We start from the raw sequence: 26,378 nt of genomic DNA, 5'->3' as shown, positions 1-26,378 counted from the left end.
GACAGCTCTTTATCAAATGTATTCCAAAACATTGCAATATTAAGCATAATTAAAAAAAGTAGGCTTCATCATCTTGAACATGTTAATGGCATGAAAAGAAAAAAACAGTGGAGATCATGTGCAAAGCACATGCACAGAGATGAATTAGTTTCTAATAAGTGAATTTATTAGAAAAACTTTCTCTAAAAGAGGCCTGCATTACAATTGAGGATAAAGAAGTTAATAAGAATTCATGGTACTTGTTCAGCAACAAATGCTTGTTCTTTACTCAAAGAGAGATTGGTATCTTTCAAGATTCGTTTTGAAACAGATAGAAAAATTTGAAAATTATCACCTTTTCAACAGTTATTTTTTACCACGTACTTTATCTAGTTGAGATAAAAAAATTTATGTCAAAATAGCAGTGATAGCAAAAGTCATGATGATGTAAATACAATAATAAAGAAACACAATGAATTAGATTCTGATAATGTAGAATATTCTTTGCAGGATATTTGTTCTTCAATAGCTAGTATAAGAAAAATTGTTAAATTGTTTAAATATTCTTCAACAAGAAATAATAAAGACTGAAAAAATAGTTACAAATCATTTTGCACTGCAAGACATGCTAGAATACATTAGTATGACTGACAGATTTTTAAGGAAAGCTCTTATTTATGGAAGGAAGAGCATTCAAAAATTGCTGAAAATATATATGCAGTTGTTTAAAACCTGTAAGACTTGCAGTTGAAGCACTAAGCAATCATGACAAATCTTCTGACAAGTGAAAGAATTTTAGATTCCTCTGTCATTTGGAAAAATAAAATTTTATTTTAAGTAATAATCATGTTTGGAGTGTGGAGGAGTCATATCTGCAAAGTGGAGTTAGTGGGACTTGTTATAGACACACAAATGAGCTAGTGTGTATGTTTACAAATGCTAGAAGTATTCGAAACAAGGGGAATGAAATTTTAGCATTGATAGAGATCATTCACTCCAAAATTGTTGGTATAAGTGAGACATGGTTGAACAAGGATGACATTCTGACAGGAATAGAGCTGGAGGGATATATATATAGTCTTTTGTGAAGACAGACAATGCAAAAAGGGAGGAGGAATGTTATTAATGATGGCAGAATTGTTGTGCTCCATCTAGAGTGGAGATGCAAGAATCAAATACTGACAGTGGTTTTGAAGTAGTATGGTGTGAAGTGGAGGTGGACAGGATAAAATGTTTAGTAGGATGTTGCTGTAGACCTGATAATGTGAAAGGCAATGAGATGGAAATGTTTAGACAAATTGGTTTGGCTAATAAGAAAAGGGTGATCGTTATGGGTAATTTCAATTATGTTAATATAGACTGGATTAAAGTGATGGCATCATGAACCAAAGAGAATGAATTTCTTGAGTTTTTAAGAGATAACTACCTTAAGCAGTACATAACAGAGGCCACATGGATCAAGAGTCTTGGATTTGATTATCTCATCAGAAGATATTGTAGATGAAGCTTCACATCTTTCTCCATTTGGTGAAAGTGACCATGAAGTGATCACATGGGTGGTGGCCACCCATAAGAGGACTTTTGTGAGAAAGAGTTATATATGGAATTATAATCCAGGTGATTATGATAAACTAAAGAGGCAACTTGCGGTGATATCATGGAATGAGGAACTGCATGTGAGCATAATGAATGCTTCTTGGTCTCTACTCAGGAAGTATCTGTCAGAAGCAATGACCAAGTGTATTCCAAAGGTTAGAAGATTAAATAAGATAGGTATCAAATAGATGACTGAAGATGGGTGAAGCATACAGTCTGGAAGAAAAAGAAAGTCATTGTGGAGGCAGCACAAGATGAGTGGAGATAATCAGTTACATGAGGAGTGCAAAGAGCAAGCAAGGAGGATGACTCACTTAGTAAGCATAGCAAAAGTGCGGTATGAGCAACAGTTAGCAAATGATACTAAAAGAAATATCCTAGGGCAGTGGTGGCGAACCTTTTTATGTGCGCATGCCAAAAATTTACAAATCGAGTTGTTGACGTGCCAGGCATTTTTTAATAGAGGAAAAATTAATCTAACTTAATTTATTTATTTATAAATTTATAATATTTTATAAATAAATATTTACTTTATTTATAATATTTATTTAATATAAATTTATAATGTTATTCAGTGTAATATTGATTATTGTATTATTAAATTGATTTTCATTATGTTGATTCGGAAAAAAAAAAACAGTAGTGAGAAAAATATTTAAGCATTGTAACTCACCATCGAAGTTAGCTGAGCAAGGGAAGCAGCAGAAGGATGTCAACTTATCGGCGAAATGCTTACCATATTTACTCAAAAATAACTCACCCTCATGTATAACTGGCACCCCTGATTTTACTTTACAAAAAAAAGACATTAAAAAGTGTTGCATATGCCTCACACACGAAAAATGTTTAAACATGTTCACGTTGAGGCGATAGTAACTCGCTCCCTGCGGTTAACAGCATGCCCTCCCAAACAGCCATTATACTGCAGATGCAAGAATTTCCGTCCCTGATTATACGGAGGCTTCTGCAGTCTGTGTAATATATTTCTCAACAAATAGTGCAATTAAAGACAGCTGGGAAAAAAATGGTGCTAACTAATGAATCACATTCCCCTCTCACAGAAACTATGCTGTATAGACTTGAGCAAAACCATATATTGCACCGGAAACACAGTATCTAACTAAAAACACTTGTCCAATTTTTTAATTACATGAAATAAGTGTTTGTTTTATTGCATTTGAAATTCTCGATGTCCTTATGACAGATCACAAAGGCTGACTTCAAATAAAATTCTACCACGAATTGAAATATTCTATATATTGCATGTGTGAGTTCCTGTCCAGCTCAAATGCAAACAAGCAGCAATAAAATTCAACCAAAGGTTGAAACTTTGTGCAAGTTGAGCCCACTCGATAAAGAGAAGTTCCGCCAGAATGATAAACGACACCCCGTCGTGAATGTATTAAAACTAAGAAATATATAGCAAATGTTGTTATGACATCATGTTGGAGGCTTAATGGATTTTTTACAACACTCAAAAAGAATTAAAATAGAATTTAATACTTCCTATATTTCGTCCTAGTCACTAGGACATCTACGGGGATTACAAAAACAATTAATGTAACATATGCACAAATAACAAACAATACTAAGCCCAACCACGTGGGTGACACTAAAGTCCTATCTAGGTAGAGCGCCCTCTAAGGGCGCTCTACCTAGATAGGTAGTTCCTCTAGACGGATGGCATCCATCCGTCTAGAGGAACACAAGTCTTACATCTTCAAACACACCTATGGCCATTCAGGCTTGGCTGACCATGTTTTGGACACCACCCACAGAGTATCATGGAAGAAAACCACCATGCTCCACCACAGCAAATTCAAGAAAGAGAGACTTTTCTTAGAAGCAGCAGCAGCTCTCAAAAACCAACCAAATCTCAATAAATATGGTTGCATTAAGCTTCCGAAGATTTGGGAAACACTCATCACCAGAGTTCCCACCTTACATTCCAGGCCACCTACTACTGCCCTTAGAGGGCGCTCTACCTAGATAGGACTTTAGTGTCACCCATGTGGTTGGGCTTAGTATTGTTTGTTATTTGTGCATATGTTACATTAATTGTTTTTGTAATCCCCGTAGATGTCCTAGTGACTAAGACGAAATATAGGAAGTATTAAATTCTATTTTAATTCTTTTTGAGTGTTGTAAAAAATCCATTAAGCCTCCAACATGATGTCCTCACAGCACTTAAGCCTCTACACACGTAGTGTTGTTATGACAGTTTCACATGTTATGGAATTCGGTTGAAGAGAATTAGCATTTCAACTTAACAATTGTAGGTTGCCTTTGTCTTTGGGTCGACGACCTTTTGTTAATACCACACCAATCATATGCACATCTTCATAGCTGCTCTCTGGTGTAAAACAAAAAAAAAAAAGGTTTAATAATTTATAAGCGTATAAAAGGATAATATCACCTGCAAATCGTTGACGTGCCAGCAATAATATCACCTGCAAATCGTTCGCCATCTATGTCCTAGAGAGTTTGTTCAATATGTGGCCAGTAGAAGGAAGAATGATTATGGGAGGTTGATGTTGGTCATTGATAATGGGAGAATGATAAACACGGAGGAGGATATAGTAGAAGTGTTTAATGAGCAACTCATTAAAGTATTCCATCATTGTAATTGTAGCATAATGCAAACCTTGAGAGCCAGTAGCACACTCAGGATTTAATCTTGGAGGGGGGGAGGGGGGCAAGTTGAGTAGACGATTTGAGAATACTCACTATTACGCATCACATATGACCTATGACTGAGCATCGGCAATACTACTACTTATGATCTATACTACTTATGATCGCTAATTCATAAGTAGTATAGAAATAAAAGACATGACACAACATAAAATAAAAATGAATTTTAATTAGGAAAAGATTTTTGGAAATTTTTCTAGTGTTTTTTCTTTTTCTTTGGGGAGGGAAGGCCCCTTGTCCCCCCCCCCCATCTGGGTGTGCCACTGTTGAGAGCAGTGGGAATGGGGTGGAACTAATGATAGTGATCGAGCAGGAGGTATATGAGAAATTGAGTAAACTTGATCTCAACATGGCCATCGGATTCGATTGTATATCACTACGTGTCTTTCTTGAGGGAATGTTCCAGGGAGTTAACAACAGCTTTAACTTACATTTTTAACATAAGTATTACATTAGCTCAAGTTCCAAAGCAGTAGAAAGGTGGCAAAATTGTTTAGCTTCATAAAGGTATTGGAAGTTTATTTTGCACATGGTTAGACTATAATAAATTTAGTTTAATCCTTTATCCAAGTGTAAGCAAACAAAGTTTGCGCCTGAAAATATCTTCAGGACTGAGGTAAGGTGGTGCAACTCGTAGCAAAGGTGGACCAAGCTCTCATCACTCCTTGGTCTCAGTATCCCCCATAATGCAAAGCACATCTCCTTGCCGACATGTATACTGCTATGCATTAAGGGAAGGGCCACTACCCTTCCCGGTTTCAACCTTTATTAAGGTCTCGTCAGTGGGAGGCTGACCCAGAGTATTATAGTCTAAATTTATTATAGTCTAACCAAGTGCTAAATAAACTTCCAACATCTTTCTCTAAATCCAGAGTAATTTAATAATAACGTAGTACATCGGTTGGCAACTCGTGTAGGTAAATATGACCTCTTCATTGCTTCTGCCTTAGTATCACCACTCTGGGTCTGCCTCCCACTGACGAGACCTCAATAAAGGTCGAAACTGGTCTGGATAGTGGCCCTTCCCTTAATGCATAGCAGTATACATGTCTGCAAGGAGTGATGAGAGCTTGGTCCACCTTTGCTATGAGTTGCCAAGGGATGTACCACCTTACCTCAGTCCTGAAGATATTTTCAGGCGCAAACTTTGTTTGCTTACACTTGGATAAAGGATTAAACTAAATTTATTATATTCATAAATGTAGTGATAACAAAGGTTTCGAATTATAGGCCAATCTGCTTGTCTGAAGTTGTGGTCAAGGTGTTGGAGAAGCTAGTGAGGACAGGATTCAGAACTGGGTTGACTAGTAGAATTCTCTTCAATGGACAGCAAGAGGCATTTGCCAAAGGAAGATCGTGTTTTAGCAATCTGCTTACTTATTATAACAAGGTAATAATAAGTAAATTTTACAAAGGCTTTCGGTAGATTGCTACTTGACAGACTAGTAGTTAAATTGGAACAGATGGGGTTGGATAGTAGATTGCATTTGATTGGAGATAGGCTGTCTGAAAGGTACCAGCAGGTTGTGTATGGGGAGTGATATTCCAGGAGAGGAAAGTCACTAATGGCATGTCCCAAGGGTCTGTTTTGGGACCATTGTTGTTTTATTTGTATATAAAATGACATTGGAAAGGGCTTAATGTTAAATGGTGATAGACAGTTGTTTACAGATGATGCAAAGTTGGGGCAAGTTATGAGAAGTAAAGCAGATGTTGTAGCTTTGCAAGAGAACCTAAATACACTGACTGAATGTGCAAGGGTGTGTGTGGGGGGGGGATATCAGTTTAATGTTTCAAAGTGTAAGGTTTTAAAATTTGAGAAGCAAAGATGGGATGAGAGTATAGGGTTGGTGGAGATATTTTAGAGGAGGTGGAGAAGATGAAACATCTGGGGTTGGTGGTGGATAGGGACTTGAAATTTCATGGACAATTTTGCTAAAATTGTGAGGATGACACAGCAGATTATGGAAATGATGTGTAGAAATAAGGATCTTTTGATTCCATTGTACAAGGCCTTGATCAGGTCATATATGGATTACTGTGCACAGATTTGGTTGCCAGATTTTCAAAAGGACGATGAGATGTTGGAGAGGATTCAGAAAGCAAATTACAGAGCCTAATGGACAGAAGGAAGAGGGGGAAGACATGATCAAGATGTATAAGTTGGTAAGAGGTAATTACCAAATTAACATGGATGAGATTTTTCATAGAATATCTGAACACGATAAGAATGAGAGGCTATCCTTGGAAGCTGTATAAGGTGGGTGTGAGCAGGGGGGGGGAAGTGAGGAGTAGATTGTATGAAGAATGGTGTGTGATCGGAATGCATTGCCTGAGAATGTGGTGAGTGCAGGAACATTATTATTTATTGTCTTGTGAGAGTGGGACCTGCACGATGAGTCTCTTCACTCCATTGAGATCGGTTGATGATGATGATAATATAATAATAATAAGCATTTGAAAGAAACCGAGCAGCAAAATTTTAAATATAGTCTTAGTATCCATTTTTCATTCATTTTATCCTTTCTTTTAGTCTTAGGATCAGGATACTGATACTAAGACTCCTTTTACTGATACTTAGTATCAGTAAAAGGATAGTCTTAGTATCACTTGTTGTTTTAATGAGGTTATTGATGAATTTTTGTTATGGCAAATAAAAATGAAATTATGAGATTGGTGAAATTGATAATGGAACAAATTTTTGAAGAAAAGAAAGTGTGTTTCAACAGAAGAGTTTGAAACAGAAAACAATATGAATGAAGATATGGAAAATTATTATCTTGGAGAATTAGAAGCACATTTCAAATCAAAGATAGCAAGAGATATATTCATTTTGGAGATGAATTTATTTCCAGTTCAATCAAACAAAGTATCTTCATCATTAAAAAGTGAAATGAAGTATACGTGCCAGCAGCACGTATACTGGCACCAAATCCAAAAATTCTTTAGATGCACCATTAGCATTTAAACCTGTTTCACCCCAAAACGATAGAAGTTCTCTACTTCAGGCTGATTTACTACTAAAATATCTAGACTTTTTGACCAAGAAGTTAAGGCTTTGTGTTTTTAAAAATTCTTTTTTAACAATAAATGTAAATGTTAACATTCATTCTCCCCACCACCACCACCACACACACACACACCCCTGGCATTATTAGTAAGTACTTAGGATCTCCTTTATGTTAATCTCACACTCACTGTTTTTTTAACAAATGTATATTTCCTGTCTGTACATTGTACCAATGTAATATCTCTTCTCCCCCCCATTTACAGTCATCAGGCTTTGGGTCTTTTTTTAAAATACTAATTAAAATTTACTTTTTTCCTCCATATACTGGAATGTACAGTTCATTATTATAATATTTTATGACTGAAATAAATGCAAAAATTCTTATTTAAGAGAAACCGTAGATATTAAATGAATAAAATAAAATTTCCAAGAATTCTCAGGGATTGCCATTTCCTCTTTCCCAATGTCTGAAGATCAAAAAATGTCAGGAATTTGGAAACCCTACTCACTAGTATATGAACTTGTCAGTTTATATATATATATATATTAAAATGTCTGTTTTCATATTATTTAAAAACTTCAATTTTTTTTTAATATATTTAGTTGTCTAGATTTTTTTTTTTTTTTTTTAAAAAAGTCTGGTTTAAAAATAGATAATTGTAATTTATCTGTACTAGACTTGTTATATTTGTCAATGGTATCATCAGCCAAATTTAGCAAGACACTATATAGTTAAGTGAGTTTTAAACACATCTTTGTTTGAAGCTTGTCTGAATGTCAACAGCATAATTGCATTCTCTTTGCATTGTCTAGTGTAGATAAGTATTATAAGTACGTTTTTAAATTCCATAAAACCAGTAACATACATCTTCTCAAAGCATGCCATGCCACTCAAACAACATTTGTTGCTATTAGAATTTTTCAGTGTAATATTGCTACTCAATAAGGAATTAAATGTGATCCTAGAAAAGCTTATCATTAGCATTATTAATGTGTATACCAAGCGTTGATGTATGCTCAAGAAGATAGTGTTAATGTGAACATTGAAACATCAAGAGTAGCATTTAATAAGGTTAACCTTCATCTAGATCATCTTAATCTTGTTATTTTTATTTCACAAGTCTACTCTTATAAGATATGTCAGCATTATCTAAAGATGCATTTGTTATTTAAAGTTTACTTTTCACACTGCTGCTGAAGGGTCTTTGAACTATTAATAGTCATTGAGCCCATTGAATGTGAACTTCACCATATCTATCAGCAGCCTAAAGTAGCTTATTTGAAAAATCTATCAAATTGTATAGCTTTGGTAAGGATAAGTTTAAATTCTTGTTGTAGACTTTTCAAGTTCAGTTCTTCAGTTAAGCTCATGAGAAATTGGGGGCAAATTTATTAGATTTTTTTATTGAATAAAATATTATCTTATTTCTAATTTTTAACTAAATTTCAAAATATAATGCTGAATTCAGTTATTTCATTGTTTGACATCTCATTTCTTTTAAGGGAACCAAGGAAAGTGTTGTTAACAAAAGGTCCTACTGGTCTTGGTTTCAACATTGTTGGTGGAGAAGATGGTGAAGGTATCTTTATTTCTTTTATTTTAGCTGGTGGACCAGCTGACCTCAGTGGGGAGCTACGACGAGGAGATCAGATTATATCGGTAAGTAGTTAATTCCTGAACTTATAAAGGACATAAAAATTTCTCAGAAAATTAGGAAATGGAGTCATAATTCAATAGTCTGGTAATTTTTTGTAAAAGATCTTTCTTTGGACGAGGGACAGAATTCCACTATAAAGCAAAACATTTTCCAGAAAACATCTACTAATTTAATTACAGATAAGATAAAAGATGTTTAAATAAGTCCTCTTGCTTCCTTGTATTTTTTAAATTAATGCTAAATATTTGGATGCCTTTTTGATGTATAAATACCTGTGTCTCTTTAAATAATAACACTTAACTGTTTGGCAATAACTAGTATGGCCAAACAGAAATGGTCCAACCTTTTACAGTTTTTGGGATTGTAAGGCAATATAAGAAAATGTACACATATCCAAAACATTCATGAATATTGATGAGAAACGTTGAATTAATATCATAGCTATGGAAATTGAATATGCAATTTCTTTATGGAAAAGCTGTCTTTGAAGAAATGAAAGTCTTCTTTAACAGACTTTTCTTAAATGCATTTGGGACAATAGTCTAATCCTCATATGTGCAAAGATTAAACAAAACTTTTACTCATCTTGAGTACTCAGAATCTGTACCAAAGCCATCATATTTCTAATAAAGGAAAAAATGCAAAATGCCCACAGGATTCTCAGTGCAAAAAATTGTAACCACCTTAAGCTTTCCAAGCAGTTCTGGTTTGATGTTTGGATGCACCTCTCAACTAAAAATGAACTGCAGCAGACAAGGTGATTTACAACTTGTCAGATTATTACACTTCTGGATAACAAAACCAAAATTTTAATAATTTTGTAATTGCTCTGGAAAAAATCCTGTGTTCAGAGCATGGCAGACATCATAGGCTTAGAAGCTTCTCTCTTGCTAAAAAATTAACTCTGTCCAAAAAGCAGTATCTCTAGGGTAGAAAAAGCAGCCTTTAGAAATCTAAAATTAAACTAAGAACATAGAAGGCAGACAAAGGAAATGCCATAGCGATCCTTAATATAGATGACTACAATAATAAATTAAAAGAATTATATTGAGTATGCCAACACGTGTGCCATTAGTGAAGGATCCCACAACATCTATAAAAAAATAAAATCATTAGTCAGTTAGCTATTACAAGCTGACCAACAGAAACTTTGTTCTAATTTAAAAAATTTTATTCACACACACACCCCAAGGCCATATGGACTACCTAACTTTCACAAACACGAAGGCTCCATTGCAGCTCATCATGGATGCCATACATTGTCTTATAAACTTGCTAAACATTTGCCATCTGAATTCAACAAACACATCGTCTTACCCTAAAAAACTACACTTTTCACCATACAGAACTTTCCTTTGGAGGAGAATGATCATTTAGTGAGCCTTGATGTGCTGTTTCTTTTCATTAATGTTCCAATGGATGATCCACTAGAGCTCCTTTCCAAAATACTCCTCCTGACATTTGCAAATCCTTTCCAGCTCTTTAAACAAATTGATGGTGTAACAATGGGCTCCCTTCTACTAACTTATATATGGAGGTGTAAGCAAGGAGCAATTTTCATCATTATTGTTCTTACCATGTGTGTGCATGGCCCACATAGTCTTTCTAACTTTATACAGTTCCTAAACAATGACCATTCCTAAATTAGTCTTCTTGGACACTTAGTTACAAGGCAGTTGGATGGGTCCCTTCGTGCTTTCAGTCTGTCTGTGATAAGCCTATATACACAGGCATGCTACTTCACATCACTTTTGCACAGAAACTCAAAATTTACCAAAACTTTAGCTTCAGGGCAGAGTGGCTTTGATCTTGCTACAAAAACAGTACAAAATTAGAACAGTCTGCAAACTCCTGGAAATGTCTCACAGGAATTCTCTCTCCTTCCCATGTGTTTTCAATATCCCCTGTCAAGGAGCCAGTATTTTCAACAGACAAGATGGACAACTATCTTGACTATCTTGATAAGAAAAAAAGAATATGAAAAGTACGTATGAGCAACCTAAAAGTGGACTACCACATGCCTTGAATGAAGACTATTTCATAACTTGAATGAAAGCCAGTTTACTATACAGATTTCAGTTCAAATCACAGGCTATTCCTGGAAGAGGCTCATGTACAAAATCGAGTAAACCGATGGTGTAATCCTAAACAAATTTTAATGCACTGACCTATCAGCAATAATCACAGAAATTAAAGGCACCAAGAAATTATATACTTGGTTTAATCCTTTATCCAAGGGTAAGCAAACAAATTTTGTGCCTGAAGTATTTTCAGGACTGGGGCAACTCGTATATAGAAGCTAATGACTTCACATCACTTTCCTTAGTATCCCATAACTTGGATAAAGGATTAAACCAACTATATAATTGCCTTCCACATCATCCCTAGCACTCCCTGACCTATAGCAGCAACCAATTTTATATTTTGTTTTATTAGCCTCAATCTCACACCAGATTGACTGAAAAGAATTTCCATTCTGCCCAAATGAATCCTATATCTTGTTGGCTGCAGTTCATCTGCTATCATCAGCAGTACCCCACCCTGCTAAATCCATCACATTCTATCCAGGTCTCACTAATGCTTATAACTTTTGGTGAGGTTGCACTAAACAGTGTCAAAAACTCTTCCCTCTTATTCCTGATACTTCTAGCTTAATACCTATATAGCTATAGAAATTGTAGCATCCCCTCAAGGCCCTAACCACCTTTATATCCTGAATTGGCTGCCCTATTCAATATTGTTGCCTGAGAGACCAGATTCTACATTTTTTGTCCATTTACACACTCATTTGCTTCATGAGTGCCTACACACGCACACACTCATCTGCATCTGCTCTAATTTTTTTAGTTTCCCTGACTTTAAACTTCCACACTCTGTGATCACAGCTCTCTCTAGACACTTAATTCCAATTCATTTTAAGTGCAGTCCATCAACATTGTACAAATCTCTACATTCTTCCTTCTGCACCACCTGCATATTGATTCATTAGCTGTCATCCTCCTCCTCGATTCACCTCTATTATAGGAAGTTTTTTTTTCCACTTGGTTAGATTATAATAAATTTAGTTTAATCCTTTATCCAAGTGTAAGCAAACAAAGTTTGCTCCTGAAGTATCTTCAGAACTGAAGCAACTCGTAAGGGTGGACCAAGCTCTCATCACTACTTGTCTCAGTATCTCCCATAATGCAAAGCACATGTCCTTGTGGACATGTATAATGGTATGCATTAAGGGAAGGGCCACTACCCAGACCTGTTTCAACTTTTATTGAGGTCTCGTCAGTGGGAGCCAGATCCAGAGGTGGTGATACTAAGGTGGAAGCAATGGAGAAGTCATATTTACCTATACGATTGCCAAAAGGTATCTCACCTTATTATTAAATTACTATGAATTTAGAGAAAGATCGTGGAAGTTTTTTTTTCCCCACCTGGTTAGATTATAATAAATTTAGTTTAATCCTTTATCCAAGTGTGAGCAAACAAAGTTTGCACCTGAAGTATACCACGAGTTGCCTCAGTCCTGAACATACTTCAGGTGCAAACTTTGTTTGCTTACGCTTGGATAAAGGATTAAACTAAATTTATTATAGTCTAACCAAGTGAGAAAAAACTTCCAACATCTTTCTCTAAATCCAGAGTAATTTAATAATAAGGTGAGACATCTTTTGGCAACTCATATAGGTAAATATGACTTCTCCAATCTGCCACCTTAGTATCACCACCTCTGGGTCTGGCTCCCACTGACGAGACCTCAATAATGGTCAAACCCAATCTGAATAGTGACTCTTCCCTTAATGCATTATACATATCCGAAAGGAGATGTACTTTGCATTATGGGAGATACTAAGACAAGTAGTGATGAGAGCTTGGTCCACCTTTACTACAAGTTGCCTCAGTCCTGAAGATACTTCAGGCGCAAACTTTGTTTGCTTACACTTGGATAAAGGATTAAACTAAATTTATTATAACACCTCTATTATAGTTTGGCTGAAGACTCATGAACTTTACTTTCTCACTCTTCTTTTTTGCTTTCAATAACTCTTACACATCCTCCCTCATACAATACTTCCCACCTCTCAGGTCATTAGTTCCAGCCAAAACAATTAATTCTTTCACCTTTCCTTTCTACATTCTGACAGCATTACTAATATTAACAATTTTTACACCAGAGAAACAAGATTTTGTTGTGCTTTCTTGAGGTATTGCCATAAAAAAACTATCTGCTTATGCTCTTTCTCTCATTATTCTTAGAATTTTCTTTTTGGCTTCAGACTTCTTGCATTTTTCTGTTCTCAGTTCAACTAATCTCTTGCTGTTTCTGCAGCAAGAGATTACTAATTTTGCAGCCTTTCATTCTCATACTTTATCTTGTGAAGGACTATATGCAAGCACACTATCTCTTTATGCAGGTGGTCCGTGTCCTTCCACTGCACTTTCACTGTTATCATCGGTATTTACATTATCGGTCTTCTATCAGTGCTCTCTACCCTAATATCATGTAATTTGTTCTCTCTACTTTCACTCTCAAAACATTTATTACACACTCACTCACCAGTTTCACTCTCCTTCAACAAATCTTTCAACTTTTGCAATAAATACATCTCGCAAATTTTGCGCCGGACAAAATCATGCAAATTTAGCTCACCCAACAAAGATGTCTTGGCTGCCATTGTTCTGCTATACATAGGTGTCATACCAACAATATATAGTTTAAGGAAATATGCATGTTTTACTTATGTCTAAATAACTTACACACTTATAAAACAATTAAATACAGGAATTTAACTCAGTATTATTACCGGTACAACATGACAAAATTTCATGTCGGCTGGGGCGTCGCCCGGTTAAACAAGGCCCCCGTTGTTTTTGCCAGGGAACCAGGGTGAACAGTGAAAAGTCAGCTACTGGAACAAATCTGAAAACAAACCTCAACTCAACATCACCAGAGTTGAAGATCGGTACTATCAACATAAGAAGCCTGAATGGCAAAGAAATGGAGCTAGCTGAGGAATTAGATAAGTACCAGATCGACATAATAGGTGTGACTGAAACAAAAAAGACCAAAACTGGTGAGATCGTTCTGAGCAATAAATACAAAATGTTATATTCAGGCAATGACAATCAAAGAAAAGGAGTAGCCATAGTATTCAACACAAAATACGAGGCTAATGTTCTTGAATGGCAGTCAGTCTCAAGTAGAGTAATGTGGGCAAATATGAGAATGGGGAACTGGACAATGAGACTTATTTGTACCTATGGTCCCACAGAAGGTTCTACTAAGATAGAAGTGGAGGAATTTTTTGAGGCTTTAGAAAAAGCAACTGACACAATGAAAATGAAAAGTTGGTCATTGTTGGGGATCTAAATAGCAAGGTATTAAATGATTGTGAGACATACAAAAATATTTTGGGAAAATTTGGAGAAAAGAGCAAAGCTAATAATAATGGCAAATATCTGTTGGATTTCTGCTCAGGACATGGACTGGTTATTACTAACACCATGTTCCAACATAAAAATGTGCACAAATTCACATGGAGAGAAGAGGCTAGGAATAAGAAAAGTCTCATTGACTATGTTATTGTTGATAGTGATGTTTTCTCCCTGGTGCAGGACACCAGAGTGTACAGAGGATTTGAAATTGGAAGTGATCACTATTTAGTCCCGAGCAGGATAAAATTGAATTTCATATTGAAAAGAATAACATGTAAGAAAGTTTTAAAGCGAATAAAAGTTGAGCAGCTCTCAGATGTGAACTGTAGACTAAAATACACAAAGATTATTGAAGAAAAAATGAAAGAGTTTGAGAACAGAAATCAAACCTTGGAGATTCAGTGGCAAACTCTGAAGAAAACATTGATTGATTCTGCCAGAGAGGCATGTGGTAAGGTTGTCTGCAAGGATAAAGAAAATCAGAACTCCCTGGTGCTGGTGGACACAGGAAGTTAAAGAGGCAGTGAAGGAAAAGAAGAAAGCATATCAAAAGTTCCTGTCAAATAAGTCAGTTTGTGCTCTTAGAGAATATAGAGACAAATGTAAGAATGCTAAACACTGTGTAAAACTAGCTAAACAAAAGTCATGGGAGGACTTTGGCAAGAATATAGAAAATAAATATCAAGAAGGTGGCAAAATATTCTGGAGGTTGTTGAAGAAGCTTAGGAATGGACGAAAGAGTGCTGTAAAAGGAGTTACAGATGATAAAGGTGACATGAAAATGGTAGAAAACGATATCCTTGAAGTATGGAGTAATTACTTTGAAAAACTGCTAAATGAAACAAGCAGTGATGACAGCACAGTGATAAAAAAAAAACACCGACCAGGCATGCAGTCAGGAATACATATCCACACTTGAAGTAGAAAAATCCATCAAAGGCTTGAAATGTGGAAAGGCAGCAGGAGTAGATGATATTCGACCAGAAATGCTGAAGTATTGTGGTATAAGCGTCTTACAGTGGCTGCACTGCATAGTTCAGAAAGCCTGGACAGAGAGACAAATTCCCGATGATAGGAGTACAGCTCTCATAGTACCCATATATAAAAAGGGAAACAAAATTGAATGTGAGAATTACAGAGGTATATCCCTACTGAGTGTTCCTGGCAAGATCTATGCAAGTATACTTGAGAAACGGTTGAGAAGAATTGTGGAAGAAAAGCTTGGTGAAGAACAAGTTGGATTCAGGCCAAACAGAGGCTGTCAGAATCAGATCTTCACTTTACGACAAATAGTCAAGAAAGCATGGGAATATAACAAAGATCTGTATTTAAGTTTTTGTATTTAAATTTGGAGATGTTGATTAGGAAAAGGCATATGATAAGGTGCCAAGAGAGAAGCTATTGAATACGCTGCAGTTATATGGTGTCAATGGGGCATTATATCAAGCAATACTTAGTCTTTATTTGAGTTGTAAGTCAGCAGTTAGAATTGAAGGAAGTACAGGAAGATGGTTTAATGTTAAATCTGGTGTGAGACAAGGATGTACATTATCCCTTCTGTTATTCATTATCTATATGGATCACATTATGAAGGAAAGTGGTATTAAACATGATATCAAAATTGGAGATGTTAATGTCAGCTCTTTGCTTTATGCAGATGATGATATACTTCTAAATAAATCTGCTAGAAGTCTGCAAGATTCTCTGACTAAATTGAATAGCTATTGTAATAGATATGGTATGAAGGTCAGCAATAAAAAGACAAAGATAATGAAAATAGGCAGAATCATTGAAAATGTCAACTGTGTTGTGAATGGAGAACCTGTGGAACAAGTAAAACATTTCAGCTACTTAGGCACGATTTTTACTGAAGATGGTAAATTAAATATAGAAATAGACAACAGAATCAGCAAAGCTGGTATGGTGGGAAGTCAATTGAATAAATTCATATGGAATAAGAGAGAAATTAGTCGGAATACTAAATTAGCTGTATACAAGACAGTGTTCAAACCAGTTTTAACTTATGGATCTGAGAGCTGGGTCAGAAGTAAAACACTTACCAAAGACTAGAGACTGCAGATATGAGAGTCCTGAGAAAGTATATAGGTGTGAACAGATGGCATTAATGGCAATATCATATTAAAAACAAGGATATTAGGAAAGAACTTGACATTGTCAGCATCCAGGAATGCGTTAGCAGAGCTAATCTCAGGTGATATGGTGACTTAAACAGAATGGGCGAGGAAAGATTAGCAAAACAAGTGTTCTCTGCCAGGTAGGCAGCAAAACGACCCAGAGGAAGACCAAGATATAGGTGGATTGATACGGTACAAAGTGCCTTTGACCATAGAAATATAAGATCTGATAATGTTGGAGTCTTGACAAGTAACAACTGATTTGGAGGAAAATTGTAGATAGGAAGTTAGTAATGATGTAATTTTTTTTCCCCCCCATGTAGTACTATCATATCCTGTACACCCCTTGAGGGTACGTGGCAGGAATTTGATGATGGACTATTAAATACAATAATTTAAGTTGGTATTAAAAAAAAAAAATTTGAAAGAAAAAAAAGATTATTTATTTTTCTGCAGTATTACAAATTCAGGTCATCAGTTAACATCAGATGACCTTTGTTCTGCATTCAGGTCATCAGTTAACATCAGATGACCTTTGTTCTGCATTCAGGTCATCTGATGTTAACTGATGACCTGAATTCTATCAACTGACAAAGAATCAGATCTGCACATCTTTTCCAACATTGGCATGTTATGTAAAAATCTATAGAGTCCTTCATAATGCACTTCATGATAATTTAAAATTTTCATGGTTTCAACTGGATGGCTGAAGTTAAAGATCCAAAATTGAAAAATGGTTACTTTGAACAGTTCTGACATTCAAATTCAAAACAGTTAATATTGTAATTAGCAGCTGTGATCAATAGTTGTTATAATATCATTTAAAGTAATCTTTATATACACTGTGGATCAAAAAAGTAGGCATAAAAGAAATGTTGGGACTTTGAAGAAAATAAAATGATCATATTGCATTATTAGCTGGAATCATAATGAAATGTTACATATGGCTTTAAACATTTATTTCCTGTCATTTATTTATTCATTTCCTAACCTGAGAGGCGGTTAACTCTAGTCATGTTATCACGAGTTGTAGCTCACAATACCAATTTTAATCACTGGCACATTGCAACATAACCGTACTCATTGTTGTGAGTCCATTGCATAAACCACCATGTCGCTTGAAAACAGGAAGCAAGGTCATTGATAATAGCAGCTGTAATAGAGGATATAAGAGGAATGTAAAGCAGATTAAAATATAGTAATACACAAAATCATTCGATAGTGATAGTAAAATTTTATTTTCATTCTCTGGAGGATTCATGTGGTTTTATTGGTAATATTATTATATGGGCATCTCCACAAAGTCCAAACACTTGTTGTGCAGTGCCTTCATTAACCATTATGCACATATGCTTGTCATACCTCTCCTTAAACATATTTGCTGACAAAAAAAAAAACTCACAACTGCCTCTGGGTTACTCATTCACCATTCTCCATACAAAACATGTAGTCCTCGCTACTCTTACACAACTTCCGGAAGAGATCTCTAGTTCTTTCCCATATTGTCCATGGTGCTGTCCCAATAATACTAGGATTTTCATAATCATCTCTCTTTCTCCCCCTCTGGTTTCTATAAATAAATTAAGAACTTAGAAAAAAACCAAAAAACTTTATGATGACCTCTTATGCAATTCTGTGAAAAGCAGTATATGAGATGTAAAAGAAACACCACAAAAATTGAATAAATTAATAATTTAATTCCGTAATAAAAACAGGTACATGAAGACAATCTCAAAATAAGATCGACAAAGTGCCTCAGTAAGGAATGTGGTCACCCTCACAGCAATATAGTGCTCACAATGATGTTTCATACTGTTTATAATGGTGTTTAGGAACTTAATTGGTAATAACAATCATTGCTCTTACAAAACTTGCCTCAGTCCCTCAAGATTTTGGGGAGGGGTGTTAAGAGCGGTAACACATCTGTCTTATGCATCCCAGACGTCCCAAGTAGGATTAAGGTCAGGAGACCTGGCTGGTCAGTCCATACATATGATAGTGTCTTCTTAATGATATTGGACCACTTTTCTTGATGAGGATGAGCATTATCATCTTGTAGGATAAATGTCTCCTCTATCGCACCCACATTATGGATCATTGGGATCCAGAACCTCATATTTATATGTTGCAGCATGCATGGTTCCAATAGGGAGCACAATACAGGTCAGTGCATCCACCCAATGAGATGCTTCCAAAAAACCATCACACCACCTCCACCATAATAATAAAATTAGTTTAATCCTTTATCCAAGTGTGAACAAACAAAGTTTGCACCTGAAAGTATCTTCAGGACTGGGGTAAGGTGGTACAACACCAGGGCACTCCTTGCAAAGGTGGAGCAAGCTACCAACACTCCTATCTCGGTATCTCCCATAATGCAAAACACATCTCCTTGCGGATATGTCTAATGTTATGCGTTAAGGGAAGGGCCACAACCCAGACTAGTTTCGACCTTTATTGAGGTCTCTTCAGTGGGAGCCAGGCCCAAGTGGAGATACCAGGCAGAAGCATTAGCAGGTCATCTCTACCTATAGGAGTTGCCAAATGGTATGCCACCCTTTTTTAATAAATTACTCTGGATTTAGAGAAAGATGTTGAAAGTTTATTTTTCACTTGGTTAGAGTATAATAAATTTAGTTTAATCCTTTATCCAAGTGTGAGCAAACAAAGTTTGCACCTGAAAGTATCTTCAGGACTGGGGTAAGGTGGTACAACACCAGGGCACTCCTTGCAAAGGTGGAGCAAGCTACCAACATTCCTATCTCAGTATCTCCCATAACGCAAAATTTTTTTTTTGGTAGCTTGCTCAACCTTTGCAAGGAGTGCCCTGGTGTTGTACCACCTTACCCCAGTCCTGAAGATACTTTCAGGTGCAAACTTTGTTTGCTCACACTTGGATAAAGGATTAAACTAAATTTATTATACTCTAACCAAGTGAAAAATAAACTTTCTACCTCCACCATAAGTGTCCCTTTCACACACATGAGAGAGAGATAGATGATAATGATGATGACCTTTTAATATCTGTGAATGGGACATTTATAATGGGGATAATATATTAGGGTTTGGGGAGGCATTTCATTGGGTGGATGCACTGACCTAGTGGAATCAGAATGCTGCAACTTATAGAGACGAGGTTCTGGACCCATATTTTTATACGTATATGGGTGTGGTAGGGGAGACTTCATCCTACAACATAATGCTCGTCCTCATTGAGAGAAGCTTATGGACAAATATCTTCAACAAGAGTCTGTCATACAGATCACCTGACCTGGCTCCTATTGAACACATCTAGGATGATTTAAGTAGATATGTTGCAACCCTCCACTTCCCCCTCCCCTCCCAGAACCTTGAAGGACTTAAGAGAGCTTTGCAGGAGCAGATGTTGTTACCAACTGAACTTTTGGACACCATTATAAACAGTATAAAGCATCACTATGAGGGGTGACCACATTATTTATTGAGACACTTTGACAATCTCAGTTTTTTCCTCTTTTTCGACCATTGTCTTCATTGTACCAATAAATAGTTCACTAAATTGTTTTTCACCCTATTGCATAAGAATTCACACAGTCTTTGAGTTAGTTATTTTTCTCTTTGAATTCCTTCTTCTCCATAATACTTAACAAAACATAATCAATTTCTGTATGTTTTGTTAGGTTGGATTCTATCTCACACCAGATAGCCTGAAATGCACTGTTTCCCACAATTCTTGCTGAACTTTTAGTACTCTAAGTTGTAATTCTTCTGTAATCATTGGCATATTCCCCACATACACATACATCAAATTCCAGCCTTCCTGAAAATGTTGTGCCTATTATATTTTCTCCCTGTAACTGTATCCTCCTCCGACCAGGTCTCACTAATGTATATGATTTTTGGCAAAGTCAAACTGACCAATGTTAAAAAAACTCCTCGTCCCTAATTCCTGATGTTTCTTCTTTTTTAGTATTCCTGAATTGCAATATTACCTTGATCCCCTATATACTCTTGCAGCTTTTAATGACCATCCCATTCAAATTTCAGAACTGAGAAACTATATTTGGAATTCTTTGATCATTTCCAATTCTCACACTTACCTACCTCAAGAGTGCTTGCACAAATGTTTGCCTTTAATCACTTCCATTTTCTCACTCAATAACACTTTCAACCCATTCAAGTGCAATCCTTTGGTCATATATAAGTCCTTTTAAATGTCAAATTTATTTCATAAAGCTACAAACTGCACTCCACCCTCCTGTACAAACCTACCTGTAGAATCATTTGTGGTCTGTACTCTTCTCCTTCTTAGTTTGCTTCTGTTGTACTTGTCAACAGACTTACAATATTTACTCTGAAGTCTTTCATATCCTTCTCATTTCATACTTGTCACCTTTGAAATCATTTTGTATCTGACATACTATCAAATCTTTTCCTGTTCTTTTCCTCTTTGCAGTTTAACAGTGTCAATACCATCTTTATCTTCACTCTAGGAAAATGCTATTTTTACACTCATCAGACACACCCCCTAATCAAATCACCATACAGTACTTCTTTACTCTCTCTCTCTCACACACACACACACACACTCTTTTTCTTCCCTCTCACTTCTCCTTTTTCTATTCTTTGCTGCATCACTCACCAGATGCTTCTCCTTTACCCAGAATTCACATTTTTCCTCTAAAAGAGCACCATTGTAAAGTGCATTTCATCTTCACTCACTTTGCAACTGTATTTCTATCCACATTCTGTCTGACACTTGCATTTTCTTGTCTTTTGGCAGTCTTTCAAGACACTTGCATTGTACAAAGACCTGTCATTGTTCTCTTATGCATTCAGCTTAACAGAATGTTGCTACACAATGTTTGCATAAAAATTTTTATAAAATTTCCACCAACTCAAATAGTGACAGTGCACATCAATAAGAATTATCTTAAAAACTTAAATCTGTCATAAACTATATATTATTTCTAGTTATTGAATAAAAGTGTTATCCTTTCCCCAGCTCTGTGGTGATAGCCTTTTCCTGTTTGTCCTTTGCAATGTTTTATGTTATTCAGTAGAATGATTTCATTTAAATGAAATATAGTAAATTAAATTCAGCTTCTACCATCATACCCACCAACCTGGTTTGTGAGTAGTTAGCGTATCCCCCTCTCCAGCCAAAAGGCTGCAGATTCGAATCCTGCTGGGGGCATCGATGTTTGTGATTGTCTGTGAAAATTCTAGTCGTAGTGGTGGATGGTAGGTGGCATTGGCATAGTTGTTGTTCATTGTAGTTGGTGGATTTTAATGGTGGAGACAGAGTTGTAGAGTGAGTGCCCTCACTTGATGAGTTCTTGGACTTCCTGGAGGTGTCATTATTATTATTATGTGACACCTCCAGGGAGTCCATAGACTCATCGAGGGAGAGTGTGCCAACAGCACTGAATGATTGAATCCCTTCCAACTACTAACCACGCTCAAACTTGCTTAACTTTTTGCGTGAGTCATTAGTAGCAGAGGCTTTACCAATCAATCAATCAACCTTTGTGTCATGTAATAATAACAATAAAGAAGCTAATTATGTGAAATAGTCATATAGTACAGAATGGATGAATGAATTCCTTCATTAATTTTGTTACCCTCAAAAAGTGCTTGAGTATGGAAAGAATTGATTTGTCCAAGTTTTAATGATAATTAAGTAATGGTGATTGATCTTGGCTTCCATTAAACGGTATTATTTTTTAATTGACATTCAAAAGGGAATAAAATATGGAATTTATATGAAGATTGTGCATGTTCCAAATGTTGATTTCCATTTCACAGTATTCTGTGAATAAGCTAGATTTTTAGTAGAACTTTTGGCTTCTTAATTCCTGGTATTTCAACCAGGAATTAAGGTGTTTATTTCATCCATATTTCTGACAGGCAAGTTAGTTTGTTAGAGATATGGATGGAAGAGTTCCTCATCTAAAAATTTGGGTCATCCCAAATTCCATATCTGCTTCCAGATATGGAATTTCTTGTTGCTTTTGTATAAGTCACTATATGAGGATATACTTGCTTGCTGCTTTTATCAAGAAAATAGATTTTAGGGAAGTTAAATTTTGGAATCTCCTCATGCACACACCACTACAAGCAGTTTAGAAGATATTAAAACTATTTTAGCTGAGACCAATTGTGTTATTACATCTGGTTAACTTGATTTTTATAAGCCTCTGGTATTTAGGATAGGGTGAGTAATAATTGCTTATCAAAGATCATCTACCCTTATCCTAAATATTCTTATCCTGTCCTCTTTTGCATGTTTCAATGTTCTTTGCACCCTGGGTAGGATTTGAATAAAGGCACAATTTCTCTTCTAACTTGTGCTACAAATACTCTCATATGCATGCGCATGCTTATGATAGATATGTGTACTGGCTCTTTCGATCTGGATTCTTTTTAGTTTAAATATCTGAAAAATTTATAAATATGGGAACTTTATGGAAATATATAAGCCTAAAAATATGATAGCTTATCATAAGCTATCATAAGTTTGCTGTGATAAGTAATATATTCACAGAAATTATGTTATGCATGTTTTGGGTGAGAGAAACTGAGCTCCAGGGGATTTAATATCTCTCGTTCTAGAAGGAAAAACCAAAGGATAATAGCTTACCTTGCAGCTGAGGCTTTTAAGATTAAAGTTTGCTCTGTTGTTTAATAATGACATCAGTGGATACAGAGGAAAAGTAAAAGAGGTGATTACCCAGCCTTCAAAAAATCAAATCTAAATAATATTGGGAATTTTCATTTAAATAAACAAACAATCTATGAAAATTTCTAAGTATAAGTAAAATTATATTGATAAAACAAAAATGTTAAAACAAGCTTGAAGTATTTTCCATTTGTTTCCCCCTCCACAAATATTTATCATTCACCCTTCCTAGAACTAAAGTCTAGATATAACACTACCCAGAGGATGCATTAGGCATTGGGTGTTTTTTGTATTTATAGTTGAAATGAACTCAGGAGGCTTGCTGTCCAGATTTTGGCAATTTCCTAAACAGCAATTATATGAAACTTCCAGGATTCTGAATGCAGGTCTCCACCCATCACCACTGTAAGAGAAGTGATAGATATATTTCATTGCCCAATTGTAAGATCACCAAAATGCTTCTTGAAACCTCAATGACTTGATTCAAAAAGTTCCATATTTGGTCTTGAGCAAGATTTCCAAGGTTATCTATTTCTTAGTCCACCTACAGTACTAAAATATTGTAGATTTACAGCCTTTCATGACCAGAAGGCAGAATTCATGAAAAGACAATTTTATAGCTACAATCAATATCTTTATTCCCGTATCTTCTTCAGTTAGTTTGCAACCAATAATAAGCAGCTACAAGTTACCATACTTTGAGATTTGCTACTTCTCTAGGCTTGAGGATTTTAAGCTAATCTTAGTCATTTCATTCTTTCTAAATGTCTTTCTAAGCATCTACAGTATCTAGGTATATGGATTATGCAGAATACTAAGTACAGTAGACCCTTGCCGAGCGCGGATTTGCAGAACGTGAATTTGCACATACGCGTTATCTTAATTGTTTCCATTTAATTTGTCCAATGCTAGAATTTCATTCATACGCAGTACGCTGCAGAGCGTCGGCTGGCAACCCTGCTTGGCGCTGCCCACTAGCTGAGTGACCCAGGCCGAGTTGCGATCATTTCACTCACGTTAGCAGAGCTGTAATCGTGTATTTATCAGTGCTTATCCTCTTCTCCTTTTGCATTTGTATTTCTTTTAATTTCAAAAATTCAGTATGACATCTAAGAGGAAGAATGAAGATGATAAAGCAGCAAAAATTTTCTGAGATAATGCAAAGTTTTGACATTATCTCAGAAAATTGAAATTTTAGATAAGTTGAAAAATGGTACATGTGTTACATCGCTTGCAAGAGAACTAGCTATAAACGCATCAAGCATAAGAACAATACGGGAGAATGAAGAAAAGATTCAGTCTAGTGTCAAAGCTTCAGGCGATACTTTGGCAAAGGTTGCTCAAGTTTCAAGAAGAATTCCACAATTGGAAAAGATGGAAAAAATATTAATAGCTTGGATTGACAATCAAGTAAATGAAAAAGGCTCAGTTGTGGATGGTGTTTCTATTTGTAACAAAGCTTTAGATTTGTTTTCTTTCGTTTTAAATAAAGATGGCCAATCGTCAGAGAAAATTGACTTTCAAGCAAGCAAAGGTTGGCTTGAAAACTTTAAGCGTCGTTTTAATTTGTACAATGTAAAGCTTCAGGGAGAAGCTGACTCTGTAGATAAAGAAGCAGAAGAGAAATTTAAACCCCAATTTTTGAAATTCATTGATGAGAGGGGTTACGTTCCGCAACAAGTTTTCAATGCGGATGAGACGGACCTATTTTATAAGCGAATGGGACAATGAACCTACATCACAAAGACACAAAAGATTGCTCCAGCTTTTAAAGCTTTTAAGGATAGAGTCGCTTTGCTTTTTTGTGGAAATGCATCAGGCGACTTCAAGTACAAGCCTCTGCTCATTTATCGATCTAAAATGCCTTGTGCATTGCAGGGAAAAAATTTGAGCAATTGCCCATTGTGTGGAAGTGGAATAGAAAAGCTTGGGTAACAAAAGCCCTCTTTAATGACTGGTTTGAAAATTCATTCGTTAAAGGAAGATCTTGATCCAAACATTACTTAGAACAGCAAAACCTGTGCTTTAAAGTTCTCCTAATTCTCGATAATGCTTCAGGACACGATGCTGAAGCCCTCGCAACATTGCATCCAAATGTAGAGGTTTTATTCTTCCCACCTAACACCACTTCCTTAATTCAACTAATGGATCAAGGGATCCATTAGTTGGATTAAGGAAGTGGTGTAAAATATAAAAACATTCAAAGCCTATTATGTCAGGCATGTTTACACCTCTGCAAATAAAGCACTAGACGAAGGAAAGCACGACACACTAATGGCATTTTGGAAGCGATTCAACATAAGCCACTGCATAGAAATGATTAAACTCGCAAGGGACAAGTGAATTCATCAACATTGAATGCTTGCTGGCATCAGCTCTGGTTGTCAACAATTTTAAAGGATTTTCATTGATTGAAAATGAAGCCAAAGAAATCGTACAAATTGCAAAAGCAATTGGCGGTGAAGGATTTTCAGATATGGAAGAAGGAGAAGTCAAAGAATTAATCGAGAAATGACGAATGAAGAATTGGATGATCTTGTAACACCAGCCGACAGTGAAAGCAGCGAAGTGAAGAAGAAGAAGAAGATAAAGTGCCTTTAACTTACAAGAAGTTAAACGAATTGTTAAAAAAAGTCCCAGGAACCTGTCTGATTTTGCAATGGAGATTGACCCAAATGAAGAAAGAAGAGGACCCTTTATGAAAGGGATTGAAAAACTCTGCGCTCCTTACCACGAAACTTTTAAAGAGTTGCGTCAGTCATTGTCCCAAGCAAAAATCACTAGCATTTTAATAAAAATAATTGTATCATGTACCTACTTATTAAGCAGTAATAAAAATCCTTTCAATTAACATTTGTTTCATTTTTCCCTTTTAATTACAACAATATTTAGGTATAGTTTAAATTATGCATACATACTTTCTTAATTTAAACTATACCTAACACATTTTTTCCCATAGAAAGTTAACTTTGCAGAACGCGATTTTGCCGTGTGCACAATGTATTAATGATGTAGCCCCCGCATTCGGCAAGGGTTTACTGTACTTATACTTAATAGTTACCAGTTATGCTAAATATGAGCTCATGACCATCTTATTTATAACTTGTGTTGGTTGCCAGGTGTGTACATGTGGTTGTATCTGTAGCTTGTCATATATAATGATGTAATTTTACCAGTGCCCTAAGTTTCATATTAACTTCTGAAAGCTGCTGCTGTAT

General features: G+C 35.8%; 1 protein-coding gene across 8 annotated transcripts in view; it reads left to right on the top strand.

The window, feature by feature from the left end:
- LOC150094955 (MAGUK scaffold protein DLG1-like) overlaps nt 1-26,378 on the top strand; it is a 377,157-nt gene that overhangs the window by 246,611 nt on the left and 104,168 nt on the right. For all 8 annotated transcript variants that reach the window (XM_090411306.1, XM_090411313.1, XM_090411309.1 and 5 more), the window contains exon 10: nt 8,783-8,939. In XM_090411306.1, the coding sequence (XP_090267432.1) occupies nt 8,783-8,939 (157 nt within the window). The remainder of the gene's footprint in view (nt 1-8,782; nt 8,940-26,378) is intronic.

The sequence above is a fragment of the Typopeltis vanoorti genome, chromosome 21, assembly GCF_054136105.1.
Source record: "Typopeltis vanoorti isolate ZY-2024b chromosome 21, IOZ_Tvanoo_1.0, whole genome shotgun sequence".
Lineage (NCBI taxonomy): Eukaryota > Metazoa > Arthropoda > Arachnida > Uropygi > Thelyphonidae > Typopeltis > Typopeltis vanoorti.
This window is presented reverse-complemented; position numbering and strand designations above follow the sequence as displayed.